General features: G+C 43.6%; 1 protein-coding gene across 1 annotated transcript; it reads right to left on the reverse strand.

Moving 5' to 3' along the window:
• Positions 1–8,480: 8,480 nt before the first annotated feature.
• On the reverse strand, positions 8,481–10,538 carry CHRM5 (cholinergic receptor muscarinic 5). The gene has a single exon (XM_036278235.1). It carries the CDS (start codon positions 10,460–10,462, stop codon positions 8,867–8,869), a length of 1,596 nt encoding a protein of 531 aa, XP_036134128.1. The 5' UTR covers positions 10,463–10,538; the 3' UTR covers positions 8,481–8,866.
• Between the last annotated feature and the right edge of the window lie 494 nt (positions 10,539–11,032).

Consider the following 11,032-nt stretch of genomic DNA (forward strand, 5'->3'; position numbering starts at 1 on the left):
ACCCACCTCTGGTTCAACCTCAGATCTTTATTTAAATTGTGTGGCCCAGCAGAAGTCTGTGGCATAAAGATGGCTTCTTTTCCCTCCTATCCTTTTTGGGGCTGATGGGGATTGGTTCCTGCTCTTCTTCAAGGCTCTCAGCCGGCTCTTAGCTTCTGGCAGGCTCTCAGTCCTCTGACTCTGAACTAGCTAATGGACTTGAGGCTCTTTTTGGTCTTCACTGCTTCAGGTTGTATGTATATAAATACATGTGTAATTATATGTATTTGATTTTCAATGTTCTACTGACAACTCTGATTTCTGCATTCCCACCTGACCTCTACCCTTGAGAAGGGTTTGGATTATGGCATAGGAAAGTTAGGCTATATCCAGACAGGGCAAGACTCCTTTCTGAAAGGCATAGCATCTTGGCATGTGGCCCAGGAACTGGGAACCAGTTGGGAAAAAAGACCAAAGGACTGTGCTTCTAAGAGCTAAATGGCATGTTGGATGGAATCCATATTCATTTTGTTACTCCACTCACCCTGTCTCTTCAATCATGTAAGGGCTCTACCCTTTGCAGTTCGGACTTTGGTGCTAGTGTGCCCTGCTGTGCCAAAGAACATGGTGAGAAGAGGCCTGGAGGAGGGACATCTTTGTGCTCAGAGTGGAGGAGAGCCTTCAGCCATCACTGGGGCGATTCTCTGAATGTAGTGCTGTCCCTCATCCTGTTAGTCTCTATTCCTGAAAGGCAGGGACAGTGTCTTACTTCCATTTGCATCCCTAAGGTTCCCACATAGATCAATAATTATTTGCTGATCAAACGAGTGACCAAACAAAGGAGTAATTAGGTTGCCTGGATGGATAGTGGTTCTTGGATCGAAGAAGACAGTGAAGGAAAGGGTGCAAATGTTTGGGGCATTTGGAGGAGTGACCCCAATGACTGGTAGAGGAAAGAAAAAGAAAAAGCCCTGGCCGGTTTGGCTCAGCGGTTGGAGCATCGGCTTGCGGACCAGAGAGTCCCGGGTTCGGTTCCTGCTAGGGGCACGTACCAAAAACAAACAAACAAAATTAATTTTAAAAAATGTCAATTAATTATCATTTATTAACATTTAATTTCTTAATTGAAAATAAAAGCATCAACAAAGTAAAAAAGAAAAGAAAAAGGAAAAGACTGATTATAAACGAAACAAGGGTTACTGATTTTTAATAGAACCTATTCATTGTGGAGATAAAAAAAAAAAAACCAAGTACTTTCATTAACACCTTTAATAAGTTGGTTATGGATAGTGAATAGCCTATGGTATTTTTTTTTATATGTTCTGAGATTTAAACCCTTGGGACCCTGGAGACATGGTGTGGGAATTTAGGAAGGAAACTCCCTTGAATAATTTCCAAGTTGCATTCTCAGAGAGTTTAGTTGAAACTAGATTCCAGATGTGTGGGACTAAAGCTTCCAGAGGTGTCCTCACAAACATAGAGGGAGCTTTACAAATCTGGTTCCATTCCTTTGGCTTCCTGTATTTTCTCAGGCCAGGAGAGAAGAGGCTAACTCCCATGCCAGTTGAGATGGCCTTGTCCTGCCAGGTCTCTGTGATGGCGTTGACACTGTGTGTCTTCGTGGTGGCTCTGAAATCCTTCCCATTTGATACTGCCCAGCATTGGTCTACAATTTGTTCATCTATAAAATAGAAAATGTTTTCCTTGCTTGGTTATTGTTATGGTTTGAATTGTGTCCTTCAAAATACAGAGTCCTAAATCCCAGTACTTCAGGATGTGACCTTATTTGGAAATGGGGTGTTTATAGAGGTAATCAAGTTAAAATGAGATTATTAGGGTAACGCAATGTAATATGACTGGTCCTGTTGTAAGAGGGGGCAATTTGGACAGACAGACATGCACAGGTGAATGATAATGTGAAGAGACACAGGGAGAAGGTGGTTGTCTGCAAACCAGGGAATGCCCGAGGCTACCAGGAGCTATTAAACTTCTAGTTTTCAGAACTGTGAGATAATAAATTTCTGTTTTTCTAAACCATCCAATTTGTGGTACTGTGTTATGGCAGCCCTAGGGAACAAAAACAGTTATTTTAAAAATGAGACCTTATAAGTCTTTAAAAATATCTCTCTAGGTAATGATGGTTCTTCTCAAGTTCAGAACGAAGAGGGCAATGATCCCTGTGGACTAAGCTGTATTGGGTGTGTCTAACAGAGATCAAAAGGACAGAAGTAACATCTCTCTAGTCTATATTCAGTTATGGATAAGAGCTGCCCTTTAATTGAAGCCTTATGATTTACTGCTTTAGAAGAGCTTGAGTAATCAGTCTGCAAGATATGAACAGCAGGATTGCCAAACAGTAGTTAGCAGTTCTATATGTTTCAAAAAGTGTATGTTTGTACTAAAAAGAAAAAGATTACAAGGATAGTCCCTGGGAGATTTAGCAGAGGATATCTCTGCATGGTAGAATTACTGGTAGTTTTTATTTGCTTATTTATTTTCCAGGTATTCTAAGCAAATATATATTATTTTGTCAACCACTGTCTTATAAAATATATGATAGTGACTAAAACAAAACCTAGTATATTTTTTTATTTCTGACTTTGCTGGAAAGGCCCAACTTCTGGGTACAGAGGGCCTGTCAAAAGATTTCCCACAGCAGTCTAGTTTTTCAGGGAGAAAAGTACAAACATATACTTTAAAAAACATATAGAACTGCTAAATACTGTTTGGCAATCCTCATGTTCACATCTAGGTTTATGCATAACTACCAGTTCCCAGCTAATGATATCGGGGACAAGGGGGCGGAGTATGGGCTGCTGTTTTTTAAAGGTAAGAGTGCCCATTTCTTTACTAGGACACCACCAGGGATGCACTTATGCAGGATAACTCTCTAGAAAATCATTGCTATAAAACTCTTTGGAGGACTGCTCTTAGCAGGAGCATAAGGGTATTTGTGGGGGCGTCTGATGGTATGAGGCTTATTTGAGGGCCATGTGAAATAAGAAGAATCGGAGTTTTTGGACAAATAGATTGCCATCAGGCACACTCGTGTAGATAAGTCTGGATGATGGTCAAGGCCAGCGAGCAGCACTGGGTCTTGGTCTTTTTTGCATAATCGTAGATAAGGTGGTTGCCCCTCCCTCCCACTCCACACACATTAATTCATCAAGGGAGACGGGGGACAGTGCAGTTCATCGGGAGGATAATTTGCCCAGTGGGAAGTGCTCTTTGATTTTAATATACATATTTATTTGAGTGTCAGTCTTTTGCTTATTATTACTTAATGTCTCCAGAGTTGTCCAACTTGTTCTTGTGTCCTCATTAACTGAAACAATTTTTAAACATAGCAATTTGATGGTATCTCTTCAATCTTAATCTGAAAAGAAGTGAAAACAAATACTGGAACTTTACTAAAAGGTTAGTTTTTTCACAGTGATATGGGTGTTGCAGTTCTGAAACTCTTCAAGGATTGAGCAAATTGAGCAAATGATGACTTTCACTATTGGAGAAGGGAGATACAAATATGGAAAAGGAAGAATCCAATGGTATAGGATTGGAATTGCAGGTGTCAGTATGAATTCATTGCTTTTAGTAAGTATCCATATATATGTATTTCTTAGTTTCATCCACTAAAAGGGCCTAAGAGCAATGAATATATTCTGAGTCCAGATCTGAGTAAGGTACCATTCTCTACGAATGAAACCAGGGCTCCTTGAAGACATGGCTGATTAATGGGCTGGGGTAGGGAGAGTAAAGCTGAGCCTGGAACTTTCTGTTGTACCAGAAAGTAAGGGAGTACTCAAAAAAATAGGACACATCAGAGGGTCACATCTTGAAGCTCTCACTGCTTAAATTGGTAACAATTTGAGCATTGAAATAATGACAGCAATAGTTTTTTTTGTTTGTTTTTGTTAATTCATTGATTTTCAGAGAGTGGAAGGGGAGGGAGGGAGAGAGAGAAACGCTGATGTGAGAGAGACACATTGATTGGTTGCCTCCCCAATGTGCCCTGATCAGGTCCAGGGATCGAACCTGCAACCCAGGTACATGCCCCTGACTGGGAATCAAACCCAAGACCCTTCAGTAGGCGGCCTGACACTCTGATCTCTGAGCCACAGTAGCCAGGGCTTGACAGCAGTGGATTTTTAACCAATTACTAAAATAAGAATTAATGAGTCCATAATGATAATAAGTACATAAATAAATCAGAAGGAAAAAGCATTCCCACAGTAGAATGCCAACCACTTGGTAATCATCATAGTAATAACATACTTGGGTGAGAATAATAAATAGATGCTATCATTATTGGGTGAAAACCTGATAACTTATAGTAAATTTATATAGGCTCAAAGTCTCTTTTCCCAAAGTATTAATTGCAGAGGGAAAAATAGTAAATTTATAGTGGAGAAACCTGGGGAGGAAGGTGGTGGGAACTTAAACCAAGTGATCGATGTTTACATCACCAACGATGGGATTTTACATCATGTCCTCCTGATGTGACACATCTAGGTCACAGTATCACCCGTGATACTCCTGCCCAAATCAAAACAAATTAAACTGAACCTAATGAGGAAAAGTCGGACAAACTCATGAATGATGGAAATTATTTTTCTAAATTGGATTGTATGTACTCTTAAAACATGACCATGTCATGAGAGACAAGGGAAAGCTGAAGAGCTCTTCTAGACGCAAAGCAGCTCATGAGACATGACAGTTACATGCACGTGTGATCCTGGCTTAGCTCCTGAACTGGACAGGACATTCCTGTGCATCGTTTTACTACAGGTAAAATTTGAGTACAGACTTTATTACATAATATTGTAGCAATGTAAAATTTCTTGATTGTTATTCTTGTATTGTGGTTATGTAATATAAGCTCCTTTTCTTAAGAAATACCCACTGGAATATTTAGAGGTCAATGAACACAATGTCTGCAACTTACTCCAGATGGTTGAGAAAAATATATGTGAGTACACACACACACACACGAGCATACAAATGTGGCAAAATGTTAACAATTGGGGGATGTGGGTGAAAGATACGGGAGTTCTGTATACTATTCTTGCAGCTTTTCTCTAAGTTTAAAATTATTTTGAGCCCTGGCCTGTTTGGCTCAGTGGTTAGAGTGTCGGCCTGCGGTCCAGAGAGACCCGGGTTCGGTTCCCGCTAAGAGCACGTACCTCGGTTGCAGTTTGTCCCCGGCCCTGGTTGGGTTGTGCGGGTGGCAACCACTCGATGTGTCCCTTTCGCGTCGATGTTTCTCTCTCGCTTCCTCTTTCTCCCTCCCACTCTATCTGAACTAAAAAGGAAAAAGTGTCCTCGGGTAAGGATAAAAAAAAAAATTATTTTGAAAAAAAAGTTTTGTTTTTTCATGTCCTTCTGGTTCCTTCCTTGATACTTACAAAAATGTATTTCCTTTCCCCCTCCTGCTCTCAATCTGAGGTCCTTATTGGGTAAGAGTGTATAATCTCAAACTTCACTGGTGAAATGGCATGGGGGATGAGATGACCAGGGCTGCAGCCTTCGGAGCAGTTAAAGAGGGAATGCCGCTGTCTGTGCGGGGTCTGTACCAGCTGAAGGGCTGGGGCTGGAGGTCTGCCCCGCCTCCCTTGTCAAGGAGGGCAAGAGAAGCATTTTAGTCATAGGAATCTTGTCATCATTCTTTCATCTTAATTTAGTCATTGGTAACAGAGGAAAGGGGGAAATCACAAAGGTAGCAAAAGGGACGTGTATCTATATTGTGAATCAACCTCTCCCTTCTTAAAAGGCCAGGCCATGAAAATGTCTGTAGGATTTCCAATACAGATGGATCTATCAAGCTAACCTGAGACCATGTTCTTATTTAAATGCTTTGCATTGGACTACTCTGTGTTTAAATTTCTTTAATTTCCAGAATGATGCTTGTACAATACAGAAAAACAGCCCAGTCCCCACATCCTTTGCTATAATTCCAGTATTCATAATAGACAAATGGATTCCAATCAGAGACTGGGTGCAGATTTCACAATGACAAAGAGCCCAACATCAGCATCTCTCTCAAAGGAGCAACGCAGAGGACAGGAATATTGACAAAATGCTTTAACCAAAAAGTGTACTGAAAAGAGATTCCTCAACAAACCATCAAGTTCACAGCCAAGGAGAAACATCACGTTAGCAACATAGCAGCATCTAATAGGTAACTAGCGTACCCCAGACGGAGCTTGGGAGGCTGGGGCATAGAAGTCTAAGATCTAAGGTCAGCCCACACCTCACCCACCTGCCCGCCAGGTCCCTGCTGCTTACAATTGGATCTTCATTCTGAGGACCCCACTAGAGGCCTGATGTGTCTCTCCTAGCAGTTTGGGCATTTAAAAAAAAAATTTTTTTTTTTTGGTTTATGTCAAAGGGCAAAGGTAGTCTGCAAAACTGTCTCCAAAAGCCAGTGATACGGAAGCGTAGGCCTCTCCATTAATTTCACATAGGATAAACAAAAAGTCCTAGGCAACTGTGCAGTGTGAACGTGTACCTCCATCGCCCCCCGTCCCTGCCTCAGGTTCTTCCTTCTTTTGTTTGAATGAGCTTGTTTCTCTTCTCTCTCTGAACAGTGAATGCCCAGTGTGGGTTCAAAGTGCTGTTACCCTCTTGGAGGGATTTTCACTTTTCTCAGGATCCAAAGCCTTAAACTAAAAAACCCAACTGTTCATCTAGAGCTGGTGGAGCAGGTTTGCTCACGAAGTCACACCCTGTTGGCATCACACAGGCCTGGGAGCCTCTGTCCTGGAGAACTGAGCCAATTAATTAATACTTTCAACCAAATTCTTGGCAGGTGTCAACCTGCCCTTCACAGAGGCTCAGTAGCTACATTGCTTCCAAGATGTTACATCTTAACATTGAGTCCCTATAGGGCTGGAGGAGCGCCCTGGGTTTCTACTGCCCTGAAGCATTCTCGGGACTTTGTAAGAGGCTGGTTTGCTCTTCAGGGGCAGGGCGAAACTGTCCCATACGCAAGTACGTAATCGGCCTATATTAAGTGAAATGAAGTCTGGAGATTGTTGTTGTTGTTAATCCTCACTTGAGGATATTTTTTCCATTGATTCTTAGAGTGGAAAGGAGGGAGTGGGGAAGGGGAAGAGAGAGAGAGAAACATCGATGTGAGAGAGACACATCAATTGGTTGCTCCCCCCCACCCCCCATGTGTTCCAACCGCGGCCAAAGATCAAACCTGCAATCCAGGTACGTGTCCTTGACCAGGAATTGAACCTTTGACCCTTTGGGTGCAGGCCAACACTCCAACTACTGAGCCACACTGGCCAGGACTAGTCTGGAGATTTTTAAACACACTGCAGATATAGTCAACAGGTTAAATGAGGGGCCCTGTCTGGCAGCAGTGTTTCATCTTTAAATTTCTCCATGAGTTCTATACTGCTGCCTTCTTTGTGGGTCTGTCATTAACTGCTTGCGCTATTTTATAGTTTTAATTTCTTGCACATGGGTTTATTTTCAAAATTATCAAAGAAACAGCATAGATTCAGTTTATGTACACAGATTTCAATTCCATTTGGTTTTTAGTAAACCTGATGCTCTGTTATATTGCTATAACTGCTTTATTTTCATACGTCATTTGACCTATATTTTGTTTTCAAAGCCTCATCTTTCATTTTTAATGACCATATCCAGCTTCACTGGATCTCAGCTGTACTTTTCTGGACTTACCATGAAGTTGGAGAGGAATGAATAAGTAAATCATTTCTGAACCACGACTGAAGGACCTATAAAAAAATAATGAAACCTTTGCCCCACTGTCCATTTTTGGCTGGAGGCTCCACAGGGACCTGCTTGTGCCTGGGTGTGAACTGGGGTCCCAATGAGGGAAATTGGGGGCCTGCTGAAGGTCCCTGGGATAAGTTAAAAGCACAGAGTGAAACCAATTTGTTTTCCACATTTTGCCTCAGGTTTGCTTTGCTCAGGAAAGGAAGACCCCCGCAACAATGTACGAGAACCCTGGTGAAATATTCTGGAGATCTTTACTCATGAAGGCCTCGTCACAACTAGTCTTCCCAAGAGCAGAGCATGAGTGAATGGGTTTAACTGGACACAAAATAGAATGCACAATATTTGTTTAGAAAAAAAGGAAAGAACTCCCCACTGGTGAAACCTAAAGTAACTGTGGAGATGGGATCATCTTTACTGGCAGAACAGAGGCCTTCTCTAGGACTGGGCGTGATCAGGTTTCAGGTCCTTCCAGACGCAGGATTCTGAAAGGAAGGATGGGGACCAGCATGGTTTCAGTGGGTACCAGGAACTGGCATCAGTTGTGAACAGGATTAGCAAGAGCTTTGCTCAGGTGTAGGGACAGGAAAACATACCACAGTGCAGAACACATAGTAGCTGTATAATAAATACTTTGCAAATAAATACTGATTGGTGTATAAAGAAAGTCTTAGAAGCCAGTTGAATAACACTCTTGCTAATAAGTAACACTGACTTACATTCCCCTGGTTCTCACTGGCACAAGACATTGACAAATACACGCTGCACAAAAGTCTATGACAGGCTTCCACAGGGAGAGGTCTCCAACTGGTCCCTGTGGTTCCCCACAAAAGTTCCCTCAGTCATTGTCCATCCCAACCCAGCATGTCTCCCCTCCTGAGGTGCCACGAGTCTATTTACTTCAAGGGCAAACTCCAGTGGCATCAGGCGGCCGTAGTCACAGACGAGAATCATTCATTATGGCAGCAGTTGTGGCAGGTGTGGCTCATTCCTTTGGGTGACGGACCTCAAGCCTTTACAAAGTCCTCCGGGACTCAAAATGACAGGTGTCTTTTTTGAAAATCAACAAACTAGAATCAGCTTGCCCATCCTCAGAGAAAGTGGATGATGGTCATTCTTTTGAGAGGCGTTGTTAACTTCAGGGGAGCTTGCTATTCCCCTGCCAGTACAACTTCTCTTCCGCTTTTTTCTTTTTCCACCGGCAGAGAAGCAACATCTTAAAGGTCTTCCTGAAGGTTCTGTTGCAGAGGGCATAGCAAATGGGGTTGACAGTGCTATTGACGTAGCACAACCAGTAGCCCAAGTGCCACAGGGTGACTGGGACACACTTGTCACAGAAGGTGGAAACCAGGACCATGATGTTATAAGGGGTCCACGTGATGATGAAGGCCAGGAGAATGGCACTCAAGGTCTGGGCTGCTTTCCTCTCTTTGACGAGGACCATTCTCTTTCGTTTGGTTATTTGATGGCTGAGGTTGGGATCCAGGCCTTTCGTTGAAGGGTCCTTAGACACTGGGGAGGAGCAGGGCATGATTTTCACCTTGCGACAGCCGTTGTTGGTCTCCTGGGTCCCATCAGCTTTTACCACCAATCGGAACTTATAGGCCACACATTTCTGACTCCTGGGTCTATGAGCAGCTGCCGGAGACAGGAAGAATTTTGGGGTGTCATAGTCATTTTTTTCAGTTTGACCTTTCACAAAAGTTTCCTTCGTCTCTTCAGCACTGAATTCTTCCCTTGGGCTTTCCATGGCCTGACTCTTGTAGACCACCTGGAAGACGGGGTCAGTGGTGGGCTTGTCCTCGTCCTCTGAGGAGGGGTAGCTGCTACACGTGGTGAGCTGCTCAGCTCTGTCCCACTCAGTGTTCGGGCCAGTGGCTTGGGATGGCTTCCCAGTGGTGGAAGTGCTCCTGCGGGAGGACCAGGAAGCCTGGTTCCTTTCCCTCTGGGCCAGCGTGGGCCGAGGGCAGTTGAAGCAGGACCTGAGCAGAGCCTTGTGAGCTGGCTTTCTCTGCTCAGTTTCAGCTACAGAGTCAGAGCCCTGGAGGTCAGCAAGGTCCTTGGTCCGCTTCTCTGTTTCCCGGTAGATTCGGCAGTAGAGGATCGTCATGACAGAAACGGGAATGTAGAAGGCAGCAATGGCGGTGCCGAAGGTGATGGTGGGCTCAGACAGGAATTGGATCTGGCACTCGTCTGGGGGCACCGTCCGCTCCCCAACCAAGTACTGCCAGCAGAGGATCGCTGGGGCCCAGAGGATGAAGGAGATCAGCCAGGCCAAGCCGATCATGATGCCAGCCCTCTTTGGGGTGCGCTTGGCCCGATATGTCAGGGGTCTTGTGATAGAAAAGTAACGGTCAAAACTGATCACCAGAAGGTTCATGACGGAAGCGTTGCTGGCCACGTAGTCCACTGCAAGCCAGAGGTCACAAGCCAGACTTCCAAGAGCCCAGCGCCCCATGAGGATGTAGGTGGTATAGAGGTTCATGGAGAAGACCCCGATGATGAGATCCGCACAGGCTAAGCTGAGCAGGTAGTAGTTGTTAACTGTCTTCAGCTGACTATTGACTTTGAAGGAGATCATGACTAAGACGTTGCCCACAATGGTGATCAGGCTGACCACAGCAGTCACAGCTGCAATGGTGATCACCTCCCACAACCTGTGGCGTTCCAAAGGCTGGTGGTTTACTGGGGTGCCGTTGACAGTGGTTGCATTGTGGTAAGATTCTCCTTCCATCCTGGTGCAAGAATTTGCATTAGGAGTAACTTGGGTTCTATGCTGGTCTCTTTTTTGTCTAACACCTCCTCTGGGACAGGATCTGGAAGAGAGGGAAATACATTATCTTCACTTGCCAGCATGCATTTCTTTTCCACTCATTGTTTATAATTTCTAACAAAATATTAAATGTGGTCCCACACACATTTGGGGCAAGATGCTGAACTCTCTAATATTTTGATAACATTTATAAGGGCGTCATCCCTTTGCTTTTTATGATGAATAATGCCTGAGCCCCTTTCTTATACATGAGGATGCTGCCCTCTTGTGGTTCCCAAAGGCAATTTTAAAAAGGTCTGGGAAGATGAGAGCAAAGGAAAGAGAAGAATGGGATTGTTGGGCAGTAGTAAGGAGGGGAAAGCAGGTGCCGTTGTTACTTTAGACAGCCATGCCCTTAAGGGCAGACACTTTTTAAGCTCCTGGTGATAAGTACTTTGTCATGCACTGGAGAAAAAGACAAGTTGAATTAAATCTGTAGTCCAGTTATTAACATTACTGAGTTTAATGATAAATTCAGCTGTTAAACATTAT

Source organism: Molossus molossus, unplaced genomic scaffold (assembly GCF_014108415.1).
Source record: "Molossus molossus isolate mMolMol1 unplaced genomic scaffold, mMolMol1.p scaffold_m16_p_1, whole genome shotgun sequence".
Lineage (NCBI taxonomy): Eukaryota > Metazoa > Chordata > Mammalia > Chiroptera > Molossidae > Molossus > Molossus molossus.